The sequence below is a fragment of the Bubalus kerabau genome, chromosome 8 (assembly GCF_029407905.1).
Source record: "Bubalus kerabau isolate K-KA32 ecotype Philippines breed swamp buffalo chromosome 8, PCC_UOA_SB_1v2, whole genome shotgun sequence".
NCBI lineage: Eukaryota > Metazoa > Chordata > Mammalia > Artiodactyla > Bovidae > Bubalus > Bubalus kerabau.
Window position 1 is genome coordinate 120,759,122 of NC_073631.1, and position 23,182 is coordinate 120,782,303.

General features: G+C 43.3%; 1 protein-coding gene across 5 annotated transcripts in view; it reads left to right on the forward strand.

Moving 5' to 3' along the window:
- The first annotated feature begins 255 nt into the window (after window positions 1-255).
- The window catches only part of RBM33 (RNA binding motif protein 33), a 108,084-nt gene continuing 85,157 nt past the window's right edge, over window positions 256-23,182 (forward strand). The window contains exons 1-4 of one of the 5 annotated variants that reach the window (XM_055591361.1): window positions 256-847; window positions 12,490-12,568; window positions 19,268-19,316; window positions 22,443-22,519. In XM_055591361.1, coding sequence (XP_055447336.1) covers window positions 805-847; window positions 12,490-12,568; window positions 19,268-19,316; window positions 22,443-22,519 — 248 coding nt within the window. In that variant the 5' untranslated portion in view covers window positions 256-804. The remainder of the gene's footprint in view (window positions 848-12,489; window positions 12,569-19,267; window positions 19,317-22,442; window positions 22,520-23,182) is intronic. The other 4 variants (XM_055591362.1, XM_055591363.1, XM_055591364.1 and 1 more) reach the window with 4 other exon arrangements.

Consider the following 23,182-nt stretch of genomic DNA (forward strand, 5'->3'; position numbering starts at 1 on the left):
AGCCTCCTCCGCACCCTGATGCCCTCTCTGTCGCTCGTTAGCACCACGCTCTCAACCCTTCCCGCTCCTCTCGCGCACTCGTTCAGCGCAGTGTAACAGTCTCAAGGCCCACCCGCTCGGCGAACCTGCCGCCGCCCCGCAGTCCGCAGAGCGCCAGCCGGGCGCCGCCCCGCCCGCCGCAGGCGCCCTAGCCCCACGCGTCGGCCCCTAGCGCCGTGACTCCGCCCCCAGCCCGCGCCTCACAGTCCGAACACAGAAACCCGGCTGCCGCCCCGTAGCGGGGCGCGGGGCCTCTCCCACTTCCAACGGGACTTCCGCCAGGCGTAAAGCTCGGCGCCAACTGCTGCAAAACGCCTTACGACAGAGCTCGGGCCGCACTACGGCCGGCAACCGCCCCGGCCCCCGCGTTCAACACTGGGCTGTCTGGAAGCCCAGCGAGGCGGCCGCTTGCGAGTTTGCCTTCCACCTTCGGCCTTGGTTTCCCCGGGGGCGGCCAGGAGCCGCCGCAGCCGGCGGGAAGGGCCCGCGCCGGCGCCTCCCGGCCGCCATCATCCCGGCGTGCACCGCGGCGGCAGGCGAGCCGTCCGCCATGTTGCGATAGTTTGTTGTTTTCTTCCTGCGGAGGAGCAGGCCGGAGGGCCCCCACCCGCTGGCCGCGCCGCCTCCGGCACCCAGGCCCGGCCGGCCGCCCCCGTCCCCCGTCCTCCCCGCCCCCCGCCGCGCGTCCCCGGGCCCCGGCTGGCCCGGCGGCACCCCCCAGCTGGCTTGGTGGGGCGAGGCTGAAGGCCGGGCCCAGCGAGCACCATGGCGGCCGCCCTGGGAGCGGGCGGAGCAGCGGGCGCCGGAGGTAAATGAACGGCCGCGCGCGGGAGGCGGCGGCGGCGCCGGCGGGGGGCGGCTGCGGGCCCCTCCCGGCCGTCGTAGTGCCCCCGGGAGGCTCGGGGGGTCGGGGTCTCGGGTGTCCTTGTCTTGAGGCGGCGGGCGGCCTGCGCGGGGGGACAGCGCCCGCCGCCGGGCGCGCTCGGGGAGGGTCGCGGCCCCGCTGGGGTCGTTCGGGAGGGCTCGGCGTGGTTTCCAGCCCCTTACTGGACCTGGCTGAGGCGCACGGACCTGAGGGAAGGCGTTTGCGGGGCATTTCAGAGAGTAAGGAGTCTGAAAAAAGAACCTCCCGCGACTGCTCTAATTTCCCTGAACTCCTCAGCTGTCTGAATCCGGACCCATTAGTGCTTGCTTGTCAGCGTCTTGCAGAGGGAACTGGGGCAGAAACGGCAGTTTTTTGTCTTGTCTTCCAAACGTAGACAAGTTTGACCGAGCACCTAACTCACACCGTACCTGATTTTTTCAGGCAAAATCATTTTCTGCTTGAAATCACATTTTTGTTGACTGAGGTTTTTTGTTTGTTTTTAATATGAGTAAAACACTTGTAAGTGAGTTTTCTGATTGTTCGGAAACTCTGATAAAGGGGACCCTTAGGTGGAAAAGGGTGAACACCACCCGCATTCGGGCGGAGTTCTCATTATTGAAACGTTAGGCCATTCTGCTATATACTCTTCAGTAATAATGCTGATTTAAGACTACATTGTAGCGATCCTGTCTAGGAATTTTGGCCAAAGTATCAAAGAGTTGCTATGGCAAAACAGAAAAACTTAAGAGACCAGCGCTGAAATGTGACTTCAGGCAATGTGATTTGGTCCATGCCTTTTTTCTGTCACGTGGTTCCCCCTCCCCCCCGAGGCTTTCTAGTTAGAGTTTGAAAATATTTGCTTTAGTTATTGTTTACTTGCTGGAGTTTTGTATCATTTTCAAGAGGTAGGTAGTCTGGATACTCCTGGGTCAGAACTGTTCTCATTAGTAATACTAACGTAGCCTGGCATGTTTCACTGTTTCACGTGACTGCAGGCGAGTTCTCCAGAGGCTGTATGTATCACACGTGAAGACGTTATCGTACTGATGGCTAATGTAGTGTGTGCTTGCATGTTTTTTCAAGTTTCTCATGTTTTGAAAATGGCAAATACCAATGAATGCAATTGACATAAAAGCTGGTTGATGTCCTCTAATAAGTTTGAATCCAGAAAGTTTTTGAGAATTGCCATTTTAGAGGATTAGGCTTCATCCTTGATGATTTGGAGTTTTCCCTTCCATTTTGTCATGCACATCTGTTCTCCCATTGTTTTTAGACTAAAGCCAGGCTGCTTACCAAGGTTTGTTTGAGTCGTGCATGGCTCAGCCCCCAGCCTCAGCCAGCTCCTGTCAGCCAGCTCCTCATCCCCTAGGTCTCAGGCTCCTGGAGGCCTTCCTTGAGCATTCTTCTTTGTGTCTCAAGTATGTCCATCTCTGGCTTATGTGCCTCCCTCAGATATCTTTATTCTGTTGCAACCTTGTTTCTTATTCTGTGGCAACCTTGTTTCTCGAACATTTGTGGGGTTTGTGATTGTATTTGGTTACCTGATCGCTTCTTTTTTTACTCTCTCTTCCCCAGTAGCCTGCAAGCCCCTTGAGGACAGTAATGCTGCCTGTTACACCTGTTGTGTATTCCAGGTTCCTGGCATGTAGTATATGTTCAGTAAATACTTGGCAGCTACCCCTTTCTGTGCATTTGTAAGTTGCACATTTACAGCAGTGTGGCCTTTTATGGTATGAATGGAGTCATGTAGTGTTCCCCAATTAGCTTTGTTCACTTAATAGTAGGTCTTGGCAATCTCTCCTGTGTTAGTAGGTGAGAGTTATGTGGTTCCACCATTTATTGATTAATGATATCATATTGATGGACATTTCAGTTATATGTCCTTTTTCACTACTGTGGAAGATTCTGCACTAAACATCTACAGACACAATTGTGGTGTGCTGAAGCAAATATTTCTGGAGGTTTGATAACTCCCGAAGTGGAAATAAGCTGCATATATTTTAAATTTTGGTAGCATTTTCAAGTTATCCTCAAAAAAGCTGGTACCATTTTATCTTTCCAACGGTACTGTATGAAAGGACAGTTGCCCCATGCTTTGAGAATCTTTGTAAAAGGCAGGAAAATAGCCTCAGTGTTGTAATTTGTATTTCCCAGATCTGTTGAAATTAATCATCTTTTCATGTATTATATTTATTTTTCTGTGAATTGTTTATATAATTTGTCTTTTTTATTGAGTGGTTGACTTATCATTTTAAAGAACTCTTTGTGTATTATGTTAGGATTATAGACTTTTTTTTTATTTTGCTTGCCCTATGAAAAGTGAAAGTGAAGTTGCTCAGTTGTGTCCAACTCTCTGCCACCTCATGGTCTGTAGCCTACCAGGTTCCTCTGCCCGTGGGATTTTCCCACCAAGAATACTGGAGTGGGTTGCCAATTCCTTTTGTTTTTTTAAGCTTTTGATTATGGAAGCTTTAAAATTTTACCTTGTGAAAAATGTCACTTTAATTTTTTTTTTTGGCTTCTTCTCATGGCTTGTGTGATCTCAGTTACCTGACTGGGGTAACCTGAGGTCAAGGTAGTTAAAGGCTAGAATCATAACTACTAGGTCACCAGGGAATGGTGACCCCCTCTTCCCCCCTCCCGCCAAAATTTTTTTTATATTGACGTCTAGTTGATTTACAAAGTTGTGTTAGTTTCTGGTTTATAGCAAAGTGATTCATTTATATATGTATCTTCTTGTTCAGATTTTTTTTCCTGTCACTTGTTTTTGTAAAATTTTTTTCCTAACGTTATCCCCATGCCAAGAGTTCCCCTGTGCTTTTAACATTTTATGTCTGTGCTTTTTTATGTTTAGCTTTTATTCCACATGGAATTTTATTTTGGATGTATTTTGTGTGTGATTTTAGGGCTTCTAACAGTTTTAATACAATTTATTGAATTATTTCTTTTCTATTTTATGATATATTTAAATTCTCATTCTTTCTTTTGTTGTTCTGTAACCAAGTCATGTCCGACTCTTTGTGATCCCATGGACTGCAGCACATCAGGCTCCCCTGACCTTCACTATCTCCTGGAGTTTGCGCAAATTGATGTCCATTGAGTCAGTGATGCCATCCAACCATCTCATCCTCTGCCGCCCCCTTCTCCTTCTGCCTTCATTCTTTCCCAGCATCAAGGTCTTTTCCAGTGAGTTGGCTGTTCGCCTCAGATAGCCAGAGTATTACAGCATCAGTATCAGTCCTTCAGTGAATATTCAGGGTTGATGTTCTTTAGGATTGACTGGTTTGATATTCTTGCAGTCCAAAGGATTCTCAAGACTCACCTCTAGCACCATGGTTCAAAAGCATCAATTCTTTGGTGATCATCCTTCTTTGTGGTCCAGCTCTCACATCTGTACATGACTACTGGAAAAACCATAGTTCTGACTATATGGACCTTTGTCAACCAAGTGATGTTTCTGCTTTTTAATACACTAGATTTGTCATAGCTTTCCTTACTGAATTCTTTCTTTTCCATTTTGTGATGTATTTAAATTCTCATAATTTTAGAAAATTACTGTTTCATAGTGTGTGTTGTCTATATACATTATAGAATTTTTTTCAGAAATTTCTTGATTAGCTCTGCATTAAAAAAAAAAATAAACTTCAGAATTGTCACATTCTATAAAGAATTCTGAAATTCTTTGACGTTGCATTGAGTTTATTAATGCAATTGGGGTTTCCAAGGTGTTAAAGAATCCACTTGCCAATGCAGGAAATGCAAAAGACATGAGTTTGATCCCTGGGTCAGGAAGATCCTCTGGAGGAGGAAATGACACCCCCCTCCAGTATTCTTGCCTGGAGAATTCCATGGATAGAGGAGCCTGGTGGGCTACAGTACATGGGGTTGCCAAGAATCAGACACGATTAGCACACACACAATGCAACTTGGGGACGATGGATATTTTTACAATATGTATTTTTTTCATCCAGCAATAAGAATGTCTCACTGTCAAGCTCATTTTTGTCCATCAGTCATCTACCACATTTTTGAGTATTTCCTCCATGCTGAACACTGATCTCAGAGGTTGGGTTATATAAATATTGGAATGGAAGAGATGGCAGATACGAAAACAGTTTTACTAAGGTAACTTCCAGAGGAGAAAGGATCTCTGCCATCTGTCTAGTCAAAGCTATGGTTTTTTCAGAAGTCATGTACGGATGTGAGAGTTGGACCATAAAGAAAGCTGAGTGCTAAAGAATTGATGCCTTTGAACTGTGGTGTTAGAGAAGACTCTTGAGAGTCCCTTGGACTGCAAGGAGATCCAACCAGTCCATCCTAAAGGAAATCAACGCTGAATATTCATTGGAAGGACTGATGCTGAAGTTCCAATACTTTGGCCACCTGATGTGAAGAGCCGACTCATTGGAAAAGACCCTGATGCTGGGAGAGATTGAGGGCAGGAGAAGAGGGTGACAGAGGATGAAATGGCTGGATGGCATCATGGATCCAATGGACATGAGTGTCCATAAACTCCGGGAGATGGTGAAGAACAGGAAACGTGGTATGCTGCGGTCCATGGGATCGCAGAGTTGAATGAGACTTAACAACCGAACAACAAATGAACTTACCTTTGTAAGATTTTCTTTATGTAGTTCTATATTTCTTGTTAGTGTTATTCCTAGATATTTTGTATTTGTTGTTGTGGATGGTACAATTTTTTTTTATCATACAGTATTCTGGAATTTTTTGCTGATTTACCATAGAAAAACTATTTTCTTTTTTTGGTCATTATATATAACTGGCTTACTGGAATTTTGTTTTAATATTTGATGCTTTAGATTTTCAGACTGTTGTATCTGCAGTCTCCTCTATTTCAGTATTTATGTCTCATTTCTTCTTCTTGTACTTTTTGTTCTAGAAGTTTTCATTGTCAAGTCCTTCTATAGAATGTTTGGTAGTGGGCTGATGACAGGTATCTTTATCTTGCCATCTTGTTAGGAGTTTTAACGAACGTTTGTTTAATGTTTTACCAGTGTGTATGGTGCTTGCTGTAGGTTTCTGATAGTTATTGTTTGTTTAGGTAAAAAAGTTTGTATTTTGAATTAGTGTTTTGATTTTATCAAATGCTTTTTCCGCATCGTGATCATGAGGTCCCTTCTTTTTATTCATTGTTTCTGTTTATTTATCTGGCTGCCCCAGGTTTTAGTTGCAGCACGTGGATTTTGGATATTCATCGTGGCGTGTGGGATTTCAGTTGCAGCGTGTGGGATCTAGTGTCCCAGGTGGCCAGTGGTAAAGACTCCATCCACCTGCCAAGCAGGAGATGCAAGTTCCATCCCTGGGTTGGGAAGATCCCCTGAAGAAGGAAATGGCAGGCCACTCCAGTATTGTTGCTTGGAAAATCCATGGACAGAGGAGCCTGGCAGGCTGCGATCTGTGGGATTACGAGAGTCAGAAAGCAATGACATGTGGGATCTAGTTTCCTGACTGCGGATCTAATCGTGCACTGGGAGTGGGCTGTCTTAGCCACTGGACCACAGGGAAGTCCCGTGAGGCCCCTTGTTTAATACCTTATTGTAATGTATCGATAGATGTCCAGTGCTGAATCAGCCACACATTCTTGGGTTCACAGTCTTCTGGTTCTTCAGGTTTTGTTCTTTTTGGTGTTTGGTTGCTTTTCATTTTAGGACTGTCTGATCATAAGAGAGATTGGCTTATAGTTTTCTTTGTGCTCTTCTGTGTTTTTATAAGATAGGCTAACTGCCTCGAATGAGTTGTGAAATTTTCTGGATATTGTAAAAATCTCTTTGTTAAATGCTGAAAGAACTCTTGTCTGCAAAGCCATTTGGGTCTGTTGCCTGTTTAATTTTTGGTTTCTTCTTTTTATTATTGGTCTGTTTAACTTTTTTAAATCCATGGGTCAATTCTGATCATTTTTTCTGGAAAAATTATTCTTTATGTTTATATTTTCAGTATAACAAATTATAGAGTTAAAGGTTTCAGCTTCCTAAGAGTGGGTGTGTTGAAGGTAAATTTTTTGAAAACCCACGCAAGAAAATGAAGTCTTATTTTCAAACTTGACTGATAGGGTCCAGTCTTCAAGTCTAGCTGTGACTTAGATCCCTTTTCCTCAGAGTTTTGGTGGTACTGCTGTGTTGTTTTCTGGCTTCCAGGTCTGCTCTTGAGAAGTCTTATGACATTCTGATTCTTCATCATTTGTGTGACCTTTTTTCTCTTCCAGGAAGGTTTTCACAGTTCCTCCTCATTGTTACAGAATTCATTAGCATAGGTCGTCTTATGTTTCTTGTACTGCATTTGGTGGATACTTTGGTCTGGAAATGTGTGTCCTTCGGTTCTGGGAAATTATCTTGGGGTACTGTTTTACTCTCTTTTTCTCTGTGCTCACTTTCTGAAATCCTTGTTATTGAATTTTGATGCTTTGTTTATATACAAAGCACGAGCATGATGAAGCAGTTCATTGAGAATCTTTTGGAAGGATAGGTGCTTTGGCAGTTCACAGACTCAGAAAGAGCTGGGCAGCTCAGGCTGTGGAATATCAGGCGTCAGGGCGGTCTGGGCCCCGGGCAGGCTCGCGGCTGTTGGCGGGGCTTCTGCACAGGCTCTGGCTGCCACTTCCTCCTCAGTTCCTTTTCTTATGGAAGCAGGAATGTTGTTCCTGTTTGGCTGGGTGCCGCATATCTTCACTGATTTAGCTACACCAAAGTGTGGGTCTACTTTCCAGATCTTTTGATAAGATTTTTTTGTTTTTTTTTGAGAGAAGCTGTAACTCTGGTAGTTACATATAGTTACATTTTAAAAATGTTGAGAATCAAGTTGATTAAAAAAAAAAAAGACAACATAATTCAAAGATAGCATGTTCCTTATAGGCTACAGGATTCCAGCCTGCAGGTTAATAGGTTAATAGTTGATTCTGCCTTCATGATTTTGTAGGTTCCATGGATTAGTGATCTTTCTACCTAAAGACTGAGGAAGTTATGGCTAGCTACCCTTTAATATTTTTATGTATCAGAGGGTTTGTTACTATGTGAAGTGAAAGTCGCTTAATCATGTCTGACTCTTTACAACTCCATGGACTGTAGGACTATACAGTCCATGGAATTCTCCAGGCCAGACTACTGGAGTGGGTAGCCTTTCCCTTCTCCAGGGGATCCCCAACCCAGGAATCAAACCCAGGTCTCCCACATTGCAGGCGGATTCTTTACCAGCTGAGCCACAGGGAAACCCAAGAATACTGGAGTGGGTAGCCTATCCTTTCTCCAGAGAATCTTCCCAACCCAGGAATTAAACCGGGGTCTCCTGCATTACAGGCGGATTCTTTACCAACTGAGCTATTAGGGAAGCCCAATAGTTACTATAGTTGCTTCCTAAATAAACTCAAGAGCATTATACTTAGTGTTTGGTAGATCTGAGTTTAAATCTGATTTTGCTGTTTACTAATTTTTGGTTAGTCTTAGTTTTCACATCTGTAAAAGGAGAATGTGGGGCTGGATTAAATGAGAAAATGAATATAGCTAGCTTGTTGACGTACAGTGAAGCTTCTCTTCAGTGCTTCAGTAGTGCTAGACTTATTTGAAGTTTTATTATTAGTCTTATTTCAGTTAGGAAGGAAGCCATGCTTTGCACTCCAAGTATGAAGGGTTTTAATACAGCAGTTAGAGGCTTCTACAACCCTTGGATAGCATCACCGACTCAATGGACATGAGTTAGAGCAAACTCTTGGAGGTAGTGAAGGACAGGGGAGCCTGGTGTGCTCATGGACTCCTGGCAGGGGAGTCCGTGGGGTCGCAAAGAGTCTGGCATGACTGAGCGGCTGAACAGCATCATCCACCCTTGGTGGTCAGGAGCACTTAGCCTGAGGACCAGAGCCTGATGGTTCAGAGTTCATCTGGAGGCTGTTGGAGCTGAAGACTCTTGTGGAAGCACCAGTGGCCAGTCTCAGCCTGCAGCACTGGGCGCTGACTTCCGATGGTGTTGCGCCTCAAGAGGCCCCCTCTGACTGCCACAGCCCCTGCCAGCCCAGGGCCACGCGTGGTTTGCAGTAGCCCGTTCTGACTTATGAGAACCTCATATCTGTGAGGGTGTGTGTGTGTCTGTCTGTCTGTCCGTCCTGTGCCTGTCTCATGAGAGTAACTGAGATAATTGTGACTCAGACTTCCTGTGACTGCCTTGCCTTGCGTTCTCTAACTCAGAAGCGCACAGGGAAGGAGGCTCTGGGAACTGTATTTCTTGCGTTGTCTGCCCTGTTGTGTAGAGTGATGGGGACCACAGTCTCAGCATAGCTGTGGCTTCTCTCTGTGGAAGGAAGAGCAGCAGTTGCTGGAAGGACTTTCTCCCTTTCTGTGACATTTCTTCCTTACACTTCACGAAGTTAGCAACTAACCATTAGCATTTTAGAAGGTTTCACTTTTAGAAAGAAGGTCTAGATTCTTGGGAAAAGAAGTGGGGCATTGTTTCCTCTAGATTCTAAGTCATGATGGGAATGTTCAATTGGCTGAGCTCAGACCATTTTCCTTTCCCAGGTTCCTCAGGCTAACAGAGGACCCAAGAGTCTAGCTTTTATGACTTGCATATCAGAAGGCAGAGCCCTGTCTTCTTTCAGGTCTCTGATTGATTCCCAAACACAGGAAGAGAAGATTGAGTTGTAAGACAGGCAAACAAATGGTCAGTGTGTACCACGCTTCGGAAGCAAAGTACAGAGTTTATTTTAGGGAAACCTGTCCAGGGTCCCATGCAAATAAGAGAGTTTTAAAACAAGACTACAAATTATTTTTCAAGCAACATAATGTATGGGCTCTTTCTGAAAATTTGCCTGGTGGTTACTCAGAATTTGAGTTATTTTGTAGGACAAATATGCTTACTTTGAAGGTTCTTGAATGTTAGTTTGAGTCTTTTTTCTCATTACTATAAAGTTTAAATAAATAGTGTTTAAATAAAGGGTCTGGATTTCCTCACCTATAAAGTACGGAATTTTGAGCCAGTGATTCAGAATATGAGGTGTATACATGAGAATGGTGTCGAGGCAAAAAAGAAGGTTGAGAACCTTTGGACTAGAGCAAAGACAGGAGAACTCTGTAAAGGGCCAAATGGTAAATATTGTAGATTTTGCAGGTCACAGGGCTTCTGTTGCAATTCTCTGCTCTGCGCGTGTAGCTTGAGAGCTGTAGACAGTGTGTAACTGAATTAGCATATAGTGTTCCAGTAAAAGCGTATTTACAGAAATCGGGCAGTAGCTAAATTTGGACTAAAACAGGTAGCAGAACCTACGTATCGGGGGGGCTGTAGTTTGCTGATTCTTGGATTAGACAGTTGGTAGAACCCTGTTCCAGACTAGTATTGTATAAAGTTTCTAATTTTAAATTCCAGGTTCCTGGAAAAGATGAGGAAATAATAAGAATGCTAAGTAGAAGACTTGTGTTCATTACAGAGACCTAATTGCTGTGTAATTGAAAATTGTAAAAATTCCAGTAACTGTTTCTAGTCTTGCTGATTGGGAACACTGATTCCCTCAATAACATGTATGTCTAGTGTAACCTTTGGCCTTGGGGTTTCTAGATTTCAAGATAAAGACCACTCTTCCCCTTGGAATCCAGTGTTGTGCTTTCTTCCTGTAACACTTTGGACTAGTGTGGACACATTTTGTTTTCTTGGTTCTACACAGTATGACAAACAGGAACTTAGAAAGGACTTGTCTGCATTCTAAAGGAGAGCAGGAGGGAAATGATGCAGAAAGTGTGAGGAGAGAAAGAACAGGTGCGCAGAGTTCAAGGTCTTGGTTGGTTTCTTAGGGTTTTGAGTTAGGGTTCTTTTTTTATCTGGTTTTGCATTCCATAATCCAAGTGGGAAGAAAGTATGTCTTTGTTTTCTGCTTTATCAGGTGTTTTTTTTTTTCTTTTCTTTGCTTATTGTGCTTTTGTTCAAGCACAAGGTTGCCCACGTTTGCAATCATTCTCGTCTCCTTTGGGGAATTATGGTGATTTTGCACTTTAGGTATTTAGTTTCTCTCAGCAGTGTTTCATAGTCCTTAATTTACAGGTCTTTCTCGTTTTTTTATATTATGGTTATCCCTAGTATGTATTTCCTATTTTTATGTTACTGCGAGGATTTGTTTTTTAATTTCCAATTGCTCATTCCTTGTATGTAAAAAAAAAAATTGTTGACTCTTTAAAACCGATCTCATATTTTGCAGCCTAATTCAGTTCACTTACTAGTTTTCGTACTTTTTCCTATAGATCCCATGTGATTTCCTACATAGCTGATGATGTTTGCTGTGAAGAACGGTGGTTTTTTACTTCTTCCTTTTCAATCTGAGCTCCTTTTGTTTTTCCTTGTGTGGTCGCACTAGGTAGAACTTGGATTACAGTGCTGAGTTGCAGTGTTAGAAGTCACAGCCCCAGTCTTGTTCCTGATTCTAGAGGAAAGCATTGACTCCTTACTTGGGGTGGTTGCTGTGGTTTTTCTATACAGATGCCCTTTGATCAGGTTGGGGAAAGTCCCTTCTATACTTAATTTGTTCAGAGTTTTTAGGAATGTGGATATTCGGTTTTGATTAACTTTTAAATTGATTTTCCTCCTTATGTTGAGATGATAATGTAATTTTCTACTTTGTAATATGATCTATTACATTGATTTTTAAAAAGTACTGATTTTTGAATGTTAAATGAACCCTTCATTCCTGGGATAAATCCATGTGATTGTGATGTAGGGTATCCTTTTAATATACTGTTGAGTTCTATATGCTAATTTTTTAAAAATAATTTATACATATATGTTTTGTTTTTCTAGTCTGTTTCATGTGCCTCTGCTCTAATCTTTATTTTCTTTTGCAATCTTTGGTTTAATTTCCTCTTGTCTAGTTCCTCAGGACTTAAAGTAAGGCTGTTGATTTGAGATCTTTCTTTGTTAGCGTAGGCAGTAAAGTTCTTTCCATGTACTGCTGTTGCTGCATCCTGTTGTATTTTTGTGTTCACTTTTTTCAAAGTATATTCTTATTTCCCTGGTTCTTATTTCTTCTTTGACCTATTGGTTGGTGAAGTGTGTTGTTTAATTTCCATGTACTTGTGAATTTTCAGTTTTCTTCTAGGATTGATTTTTAGCTTTATTATTACAGTTGACCCTTGAGCAATGCAGGGGTCAGGTGCACCCCTCTAACTGTGCTATCAGCGAGCTTTCATGCCTGAGAATGTTCAATAAATTGATTTTCTTTAGGTAGATGTGTAGTTTAAAATATTTTAATTAATAAAAATGGCTAAAGCATTTATGGGCTTCCCTGTTGGTTCAGTGGTAAAGAATCTGCCTGCCAATGCAGGAGACGTGGGTTTGATTTCTGGGTTGGGAAGATCCCCTGGAGAAGGAAATGGCAACTCACTCCGATATTATTGCCTGGGAAATCACATGGACAGGGGAGCCTGGTGGGCTATAGTCCATGGACCTGGCTTAGTGACTAAACAACAAACAAACAACATTTGTAATTGTTTAATATTTTAAAATGTCTTATTGGGAATCCTTAAAAGAAACAAATGGTTTCAGTATATAACGTGTCTGTTTAAATTGAGTAAGACTGACTCATGGCCTCTCCCTCACAGATGATGACTTTGACCAGTTTGATAAGCCGGGTGCGGAGCGGTCCTGGAGGAGAAGAGCTGCGGACGAGGACTGGGACAGGTGCGGACCCCCCTGGTTACATGCAGGGCCCTTGCTGGCTCATCTCCTTCTGCCGCTAGGCCGGGCAGAGCTCTTTCCTGAGAACACTGTTAGCCGCCGATGCGCTTTCCTGAGTAGGTCTGCCTGACTGGGCTAAAGAAGGGCAGGGGTGGGCGTTCCAGGCGGAAGGCGTTGTGCGGAGCTCCCCTGGCGGTGCTGCCTCCGGCTGCCGGTGGAGCTGTCTTTGTCTTTATACAGTGACGATGTTGAGTTGGTGGGCACTCGGAGCTATTTGGAGTAATTCTGTGCCCGCAACAACAGTAACAGCAGAGTTCCTCCACATGCTGCATCGCTGCAAGGACTGCTCTGCAGTTGCGGCGTGCGGCTTCTCATCGCGATGGCTTCTCTTGTTGCCGAGCACGGGCTCTCGGTGTGTGGACCTCAGTAACTGTCACCTGGGCTCGTGGTTGCTGCTCCTGGGCCCCAGGGCACAGGCTCAATAGTTGTGGTGCTTGGGCTTGGCAGCTCTGCAGCGTGTGGGATCTTCCTGGACCAGGGATTGAACCTGTTCCCCTCTCTTAGGTGGATTCTTTACCACTGAGCCACCAGAGAAGCCGGGTATCTTGTAATTTAGTTTTATATATTTCTGACGACTAGTAAAGATGGAAAAATATATTTGGAAATCATTTTCAAACTTATAGGAAGATGTGAAAGTAACACAGAAATTCTTGCAAGGCCTCCTCGATCAGACTTAGAGTTGCTTTGCGTCATTTTTATGTTATCTTCCTCTCACTCATTTTACACACACACACACAACACACACACACACACACAGACACACACACACACAGAACACTTTCTTGCCTGCACGATTTGACAGCAGTTTGCAGGTACCATGCCACTTCCAAATCTGCAGTGGTTACCCCGGTTTTGTCAGTTGTCCAAATAACGTCCTTTTTAGCAAAAATGAGTTTCTTTTTCTCCTCCTTGCTTCTTCATCTGGAAGAATTCTGTCTTTAAAGACTTCTGTAAAGGCTTTGTAAAGCCTTTGTGTTTAATGACTTCTGACTTTTTTGAAGAGGGTGCACCATTTCCCTGTGGACCAGCCCTCAGTGTGGGTTTGCTGGTGTCTCCTTGGGACTAGACTCAGGATGTGCTTTTGGTCAGGAGTGCTTTTTGGTGACCCTGTGGCCTTCCTGAGGGCATCTCTTCAGGAGGTACATGATGTCAGTCTAGCTGCTTTCTGCCTTACGTTGTTAAGAAATTCTTCCCTACTCTGTATTCTCTATGTTCCTAGGAAAGTTTTGAAGTGTGTGTGTGTGTGTGTTTAATAGTTACATATATAATCTACCTGAGATTGATTGATTTTTTTTAAACTTAGAATTTGAAGTGTACATGGAAGTAGACTAGTACAGTGTAGGTAGCGTTCCGCCCTTCAGCTTCAGCAGTGTCAGTATGTAGCTCGGTTGTTTATCTATGATCACAGGCATAATTTCATCCAAAAACATACCAGATTGTGTTTCTCTAAAAAAGAAACGATTTACGAGTATAGCCATAGTAGAGTTCTATCTTAAGTCGCTTAATATGAGTGTCTTATTAGTGTTCACACTTCGCTGTCTGTCTCATGTATATATAGTTTCCTGGGGGCTCAGACGGTAAAGCATCTGCCTGCCATGCAGGAGACCCGGGTTCGATCCCTGGGTCAGGAAGATCCCCTGGAGAATGGAATGGAGAAGGGTATTCTTGCCTGGAGGATCCCATGGACAGAGGAGCCTGGCAGGCTATAGGCCATAAGGTCGCAAAGAGTCAGACACGACTGAGTGACTAACACTTTTACACTTTCATATATATTACAGATACATACACATGTGTCGTGTGGGTATGTTTCTGTGTTCTCTCTTATAGTTTGATTTGAGTGCAAAAGATGCATATCCCATAAGTCAGGGGCTCTGCAGTGTTGTTCCTCCAGCAGGAGTCACAGTCCTGTTAGCTTCTTGTTGCCCTGTTACCAGCTGTTAGATGGTCCAGGTGGCGATGCTCTCATTCTGTCACTCTTCCTCTTTTCTGTTGTGATAATTCTGTAATTATACTTGGTTCTTTTGAGGTATAGAGTAAGTGCTTGATTCTTTAAGTTTTCAAAATAATGGGTCAGTTCCTTAGCATCTTCAGAGGTGTTTTGTTTTTGAACCATTTTGAATTCATAGATTTAAATACTGCATGTGCGTTTTTATAACCCATTATGCTTGTTTTCTTATTAATGCTTGAATTGCCCCAGTATTTGTTCAGTGGGAATTTATTTTGGCTGTCATGACATTAGTTGGCTTTCTGCTATGATGGAGCTGGGTTTTGGTCACAGTGTGAGACAGGGTTCTAATTTTCCTTGCCCTTTCAGCGTGAATGGCTCTTGTCCCATGTGGTTTACGAGCAGTCTCTTTGTTTCTTTACTCGTCTTCAGTGCATGTTTGCATGTGGAGGTGCAGTGTCATGTGTGTTTCTTTATTTGATATTGCTTAAGCATAAAATAACCTCTTCCATGTACTGGGTGATAGAGGGTGAATTTTGAAAGTTAGGGAGAAGAAAGAGTCAGAAAGTATAACAGGCTGTATATTCACATAGGAAAGAGCATGTTCAAAAGGTTTTAACTGAAGGTCATTTGATGAAGGGTTTTTATTAACGGGGTAGTGTTCAATAAGCAGGGAGAGTTGATGAGGTGTCCAGAATGTAGCAGCTGGTCTCACACGGGAGCAGTGATGTCCCAGGATCCAGCCGGAGCTGCTGTGGCGAGAGTGGGTGGTGCTGGAGCAGCGCAAGTGAGGGGGAGCGGCCGTCTCCTCCGCCTTGGGATGTTCTGTTGAGACCTCCATGGGCCAGGCCTATGGAAGAAGGGCCAGAGCTGGGAGCCCCTCTGGGGCCGGGAGCGGGCAGGGAGGGCGCTGCTGCGGCGGCCTGGGTGGGGAGGCGCGTGGGGCTGCCCGCGCAGTGCTGCCTCTCACAGTTCTGAGTTTGGAAGGCTGCAGCCAGGTGAAGAGAAGGAAAGTGTCGGTCACTCAGTCACGCCTGACTCTTTGCCACCCCATGGACTGTAGCCCACCAGGCTTCTCCGTGCGCAGGATTCTCCAGGCAAGAGTACCTACCCAGGGATCGAGCCCTGGTCTCCTGCACTGCAGGCAGATTTTTACCATCTGAGCCATGACTACCTGCAAAATACCTGTTTCCTGAAAAGTTTCCTGTGTAATTCTGTCGGTTAGTAAACATGTACCTGCTCCCAAGGATCTGATCGTCTTCCTGAACTAGTGGTCGCTGGCGAAGCCTCTCAGGTGCTGTGCAGTGGGACGCAGAAAGCCACCGCATCCTTGCGGTGCTCCTGTCACTTTCTAAGTACCTCTACTGCCTGCGAGCACTACTGCTCCCCCCTTGAAAAGAGGCGATCTGGGCCACTCACTCCCGTTAACTCTTTGTCTTTGGTGACCATTGGTGTCGTTTTGGTAGTGCTTCATATTTTACAAATTTCTTCCCTTTTGTGTACCTCTTTATAAGGATCCTGCTTTATGATAACAGTGGAGAAGTGCATTTAATTTTTGTGTGGTCTGTGTGTAGTAGGTAGGAGTTGGACTCTGGCGCTAGACTGTCTCAACTCATCTGGTTTCTGACTTGGTAGCAGGGTGATCTTGGGCCAGTTATTTAACATCTTGATTTGTTGTTTTCACGTGTAAAAAGTGGAGAATGACGTGTCTGCTTGACGGGGTTGTGTTCTGGTTACGGAGATGCATGTGTGAGGGGTCGGGCCGCTCGCCGCTCAGAAGTCAGTAAACAGGCCAGGCTTGTGGAAAGGCAAGTTTGCTTTGCCTCAGGTGCTGGCAGCTGGGGTGGGGAGGGTGGCGGACATCTGTCCACAGGCCGCCTCCTCCGCCCGCCCCAGAAGCAGCGAAGGAAAGCATTTGTAGACAGAGCAGGGAGGGGGGGGGTGCAGGAGCAGCGCAGCCGTCCCTCACAGCCATCGTCACTTGGCCATCAGTGGTCTGAGTAGCATCATCTTGGCTGCTTTAGGTGCACTTAATCTTCAGTTCTGGGGCGTCAGTTCCATTCAGTCGCTCAGTTGTGTCTGGCTTTTTGGGACCCCATGAACCGCAGCACGCCGGGCCTCCCTGTCCATCACCAACTCCCGGAGTCCACCCAAACCCCATGTCCGTCGAGTTGGTGATGCCATCCAACCATCTTATCCTCTGTTGTCCCCTTCTCCTGCCCTCAATCTTTCATTCCCATTTCTTTGCAATCAGTTCTCAGAATTATGGCAGCTCAAGTCCTGGGTACAGTCTGGTCATCGTGTTAACTTCTCCATCTGGACTTTTAGTATCTATAAGACAGCTTACAAGATATGGCTCAGAATGTTATCTATAACCCTTGAGAAAGATTCCCCGGTGGCTCAGACTGTAAAGACAATGCCTGCAGTGCAGGAGACCTGGGTTCAATCCCTGGATTGGGAAGATCACCTGGAGAAGGAATTGGCACCCCACTCCAGTATTCTTGCCTGGAAAATCCCATGGATGGAGGAGCCTGGCAGGCTACAGTCCATGCGGTCACAGAGAGACGTGACTGAGTGGTCTCACTTCACTTGGGAAGGAACTAAAGGTCCTGACTCTGCTCAGCAACTGCATTGTTGTTATTTAGTCTCCTTTGACCGTTTTCCTTTGTTTCAGCATTTCTTGCTGCTCTGGTTAAACTTACTCTTGACTAAAGTTTTGCACAGGCAAGAGGCGGGCAGAGGGCATGGTGGGGGGCGAGGGTCATACGGTCCTGCTCCGTTTCAGCGTGTCAGCACGAGAGCGAGTGTGTGTGCGGCGCCTAGAGTGACTCGCCAGCAGAGTATGGAGTGATCGCTCGAGCTGCAGCTGATGTGCGTTGTTCTGTGCGGTTGGTCTCTCCTCTTGCTTGCTTATTTAATGCTCTTTCTTACTACCTTTGTTAGTCAGGGAAGCAACTGTTCATCTCTGTGCACTCTGTTCATTTACAGCTGATACAGTTTTCATTTATCTTTTAAAAAATGCTCTTGTTTAGGAAAAATGCTCATCAGAGTCACTGATTGCTTATTTCCATCTATGTGTCAGCAAAAGGCACCAACACTTTCTAGATTTTTGCTTATGTGATTACCAGCACCTGTTCATACTATGGTTTTTAAGAGTTCTTCCTAGTTAGTATCCCCTGGGCAAATGATATTACCTTCTGTTTTCAGTTATTTAGAGTGATGCTCCAGAGGGGTGCTTGTCCTCAAAGAGGTGCTTATATTTTTGGGGTCATCTAGAATCAAATTCTCAAAAGCAGTTATTGTAAATATTGTGACTAGCAAGCGTTTATTTCCTCACCATTGGAGAATGAATGTAAAACAATGAAGATACAGAAATTGTATCTGAAAGATGATTAGATGATTTGAGGATTGAAAATGTTGAAAGAAGTTATACACGGTTCTCTGATAACTGTTGTATGTATGCAGGTCCATGAAAGATTTTTTCCATGAGCTAAGTTCTTGTCCTGGATTTCTCTCTGTTGTGTGACCTTGGGCAAATCATTTAATCTGTTGTCCCTATTTTCTTTATCTATAAAATAATGGTATAGGATCTATGTAAGGTTAACTTAAAGTAATAAAAGAGATACTCAGTGCATGAATGAAATAATTTGTTGTTTCTAGTTCTAAGAGATAGTACATTGAATTTCTGTTGTAACTTCATATATACATTCCAGGATATTCTGTTATTCTGCAGAGTAGCACACTAGAACTAAACATGGGTTTTGAGTAAAATAGTGCTCAAAACCTATAGAATCTATAGAAATTTGTAACCAGAACCCTTATGAAAAAAGTAACAATTGTAATAACATTGGTGCACTTGAGTCTCCATTGGCATTTGTACCTAGAATCGTAATCTAATTGTGTTTTCTTCTTCTAGATGTTAGTCCTTAGACATTTGCTTTAAAAAGACATAACTTAATAAGAATAAATACAAACGTAAGGGAAAAAAGGACATAAGTTAGTGGTAGCTATCTTCCATCAGTTTAAAAGTAAAAAAAAGGAAGCAATGGGAAATGTCTCCAGGTTTCTCATCTGCTAAGGGTTTCTATTTTAATTATGAGAAAATCTGCTTTTGATCACTTCAGAACATAAGCATGCTGACTAGAAATTGCAGACAGCTGACATGACTTTGTTGTTATACAAAAATAATTCCTTTAGTTATTATGCTATACTCGAATGTTCTCGTAAGCATTGATTTTTCATTTTTTAAGTTTTTACAATTGATGAGTGTTAAATGGTCTCCCAGTGGTTTTGGTTTTAATTTTCCTAGTTAATGATATTGGTGCATGTGTCTTTTCCTGCTTCATTATAGGTTTTGAAAGGTAAGAGAAAGCATAGATATTACGTATGGTTTCTTATTTTGCTCATTGATGAACAAGTCCAAAGAAATGAAGATCTCATATTGAGGTGAAAAACTAAGATGAGAAGTCTAGTGAGAGCCACTGGTTGCAGCAAAGACTCCTACACTTAAAGGATCAGATGTTCCCTGTGTATTTGAAAATGTTTTCATTGTTAATAAAGATAAAGGAAAAGATAGCAAACTTAATGTGAAAGTACCCAAACCCTAAAGTCCTGGGTAAATTTCCCCAGTGGTTTGCAAACTTTCCAGTGTTTAGTAGGAATAAAACATTGTCATGTCTTTTTTTTCTTCCCCACAGTGAACTTGATGATGACTTACTTGGAGAAGATTTGCTATCTGGCAAAAAGGTAACAATACAGGTCTTCCTGAAATTAAGTGATATTTAATTGCAATTAAAATAAGGAGTACATCTTATGCATGGGATGTGTTACTGGAAAGTTGGGTATAGATTAAAATTTTGTGAATTGATTACTTTTTATATGCACAAAGAGTTGACTGTATATCCGTAAATTCTCTGATAACTTGTAATTCAGGCAGTAAATCCTTTGAAGCAAATGTTTTAGTTTCTGGCATGTCAGGGCATTTGAGTGTATGAAAGTTGTAACAAAACTACCACTTGCCTTAAAGGAACTTAACATTTGGTGGTTAATTTTTTTTTTTTTTTTTACCCGACCCCAACCCACCTCAGGTGGTTAATATTTTGAATGCTGAATCTGAAATTTACTTTTTGGGATTCAGAGACAAGGATAAAATTACCCTCATATATGAACTTCTTTGATCAAGTAAAAACTTGGAAGCTGTTATCGCCAATGTGTATATTTATGTATCGTGTTTATATGTATAACTTAACTCTACCAATATATTTTGAACATTATGAAACATACATTAAAAATAGAAATAAAAAGCCAGATAGATATTAATGTGAAATACAAATTTTTTTTAACTTACTAACAATTTAAAGACTCTTGTTATTCTCACTAAATACCAAGCTAGCCTTGTATGCTTAGTTTTTAAAGTCTTCAGACTGGGATGGCTCCTTACTGTCGGCAGTTACACTCAAGCTCGTTGTTCTCTTAGGTGATTGGGTCAGATCAGTTGTCTGAGTGTCAGATCTGATGCGATTTTCCTTTTCATCTCATTTATAATTCGGTTGGTGAAGGTCCAGTCCTGGCAGGAGTGCCAGTCCCGCCCCTTTCCTGTCTCTTACTCCTGCGTCTGCATCTTCTCTGACCCACGAGCTGCTGTAGCTGCTCTCCTTTCCAGTCCTGCCCCCGAGGCCTGCACGCGTCCTGGCCTTGGCTTCCCCCAGCCTTTCCTTTGTCACCCCTGTAACTCTAAAGAAGAATTCGTTCTGTTACCTGTAAACCTGTGGTCAGAATGACTGCAAGGGAAGAACCCGTGAGCGTGCCCCTCAGCCTGCCCGTTTGTGAGCTTGGGCTGGCCTCGGGATGCCCCTGCGTGGTGTGATTGGGGCGGGGGCAGGCCCGGGGCCAGTCCTCCTATGGGGTGGTCACAGAAGGAGAGGGGACTGTTGTCTGCCTCTGGCTTAGTTTGCACTGCCTTGACGTGCACTCCCTGTATTCGGGAGTTCACTTCCCTAAGGTAAACACGTGTTTTCCTTTGTAAGTATTTAAAATGCTTTCGTGAGGGATACCAGTTAGATGCTAAAATGCTTAAATGTAGTAAAATAATTTTACATGCGGTTGGATTTCTACTCTTGGACAAGCCTGATGTAGTTTGCCCTGTGTTTCTGTCAGGGAGCCCACCTGGCCCTAATGATTTCACAAGTGTTCATGGCCAGTTTCTCACTCTCCTTGCCTTGCCTTCCTGCCGACCACCCTGAGCAGAGTCCAGCCTAGCTGTTCCCCTCCTGCCTGAGGAGACGCCACCGCAGGTCATCGGCACAGAGTAGTTGGGAATCAGCTGTGGCCTCAGGGCGGAGTGTGGCCCTCCACTCCAGCTTTCCAAGTGACGTTGGTGTTTTGGTCACTTGTGCCTCCTGTGCCATTGCTCATCAAGTTCAGAGCCGACATAGAGCGTTGGATCCTCAGCGCTCAGACAGTGCGGCGTGATCACCACCAGGGCCTAGTGCAGCACACACTCTTTTCTGTCTGGGGTGTGATTTAGTCGATGTTTGACCAATATTTAGAAGTCTAACTAAAAACCTGAAGGGAACAGCCTATTACTGAATGAAATTTGGCTTTATTGAATTGTTATTTTTTAAAGATATCTTGTGCTTTTATTTAGTGATCCTGGGCAGCTAAATTTGAGTTCTCCCATAGCAGGCCTGGGCTTCCCAGGTGGCGCTCGTGGTAAAGAACCCACCTGCTAATGCAGGAGACATGAGAGACTCAAGTTCGATTCTTGGGTCGGGAAGATCCCCTGGAGCAGGGCATGGCAACCCACTCCAGTGTTCTTACCTGGAGAGTCCCATGGACAGAGGAGCCCGGCAGGCTACAGTCTGTGGGGTTGCAAAGAGTTGGACACGACTGAAGCGACTTAGCACGCACACATGCATAGCAGGCCTGGCTCATCCCTGTTAATGGATGACAGGTTCTGTGGGCAACTAATAAAAACTACAAATAAGATGGATGTTTTTTGGGCTATATCAAAACTACCTTAATGAAAGGTAAATAGAGATATGTTTGAGAAGCCTAGGTTTATAATCTATAAAATGGCAGGAAAAGATTTCTGGTTTCTTTCTTTCATCCTTAGGTAGAAAATCAAGTCTTTTTTTCCCCCCCTTGGGTGCATGTTGTGGAGGAATAGTAATTTATATATACCATAGAAATAATTTTAATAAGGTAGGAAAGTGTGAAGTTCCCCATCTTAAATCTAAGATACTGGTATGTATTTAGCTTAACAAAACCTGTAACTTTAGAAATTTGGCCAGTTGGCACACTCAGTAGACTGCCTCTGCTTATTCATAATAGGAGTAGACAAACCTGTCAGGAACAGGAAAGAGAATCCAAGTTGTACTTATTTTCATGTATCCATCTACTGGACAAACCAGAGTTTTATTTTAGTCTCTTTATCATTTCAGTTGGGCAATCTAGTTATCTAAAATCTGCTTTTTTCTAAAATTCCACTATTTTTTTCTGTTGTTTATGTTAAATTTAATCAAATCTTAAGGATACCATTTTTTTGGTATGATAAGAAAAAATTGTTTGTATCATACTACCAAAGGACTTGTCGTTTTTTTCCTCCTTTGTTAGAGTCATAATATGATCCTTATGCTTGCTCCTTCTGTATTTACTTGACTGAGCATCTGAAAATTAGTCTGGGGGAGTTAGCTACTATGCCATGTGTAGAACCTTGACTGTCCCTGATTATATCAAACTGAGAAAACTTTGTGAATGGCAAATGTTTTAATAACAAGGTTAGAAATAATCCAGTCAATGTAATTTTGCAGTTTTGTAACAAGTTTTCTTATGGAAGTGACATGCATTAATTAGATTTCTTGCTTTAATCAGAATCAATCGGATTTGTCAGATGAAGAGCTAAATGATGATCTCCTACAGAGCGATAATGAAGACGAAGAAAATTTCTGGTACTGAATATTATCTCATTAAAATGTTCTTTGTTTAAATTTCTAGTAACTGATTTATAGTTATAGTGGGATATAAATGATATTGTACTGTATCTTTACCATATAATTATATTCTAATATAATTATATTAATAAACTATGTTATTATATTAATATAACTGATGTGGAAGCCGTATGTCTTTTACTACAAATAGGTCATCTGTCTAAAATCATTGCTGGTCCTGCATTTAATAACCTGTGAACTCTGTTGAGTGCCGGTTATAGAAGTTCCAGATAGGTTTGTACTGCTCTTTTAGAGAATTCCTTTATTTGGATGGGGCAGTGGCCTCTGACTCAGTAATGTTGGTTGCAGTTTGATGTTGCTGCTTTTGTTTTCATTTTAGACATTTTTTACTTATGCATATCAATTAGCTAAATTGTCATTTTGGAAATTCCTTTGGACTGTACTTTAGATTGTAGTTGACTATCTGAATATAATTGATGTAGTCAGTTTGGGCTGCCGTAACACGGTATCATAAACTGGTGGCTTGTGAGCAGCAGATACTTATTTCTCACAGTTCTGAGGGCTGGGAAGTCCAGGGTCAATGCCGGCCTGGTTGGGGCCAGTGAGGCCCCCGGCCCTCTCACTGTGTGCTCACGTGGCTGGTGGGTGTGCGGGAGCCCT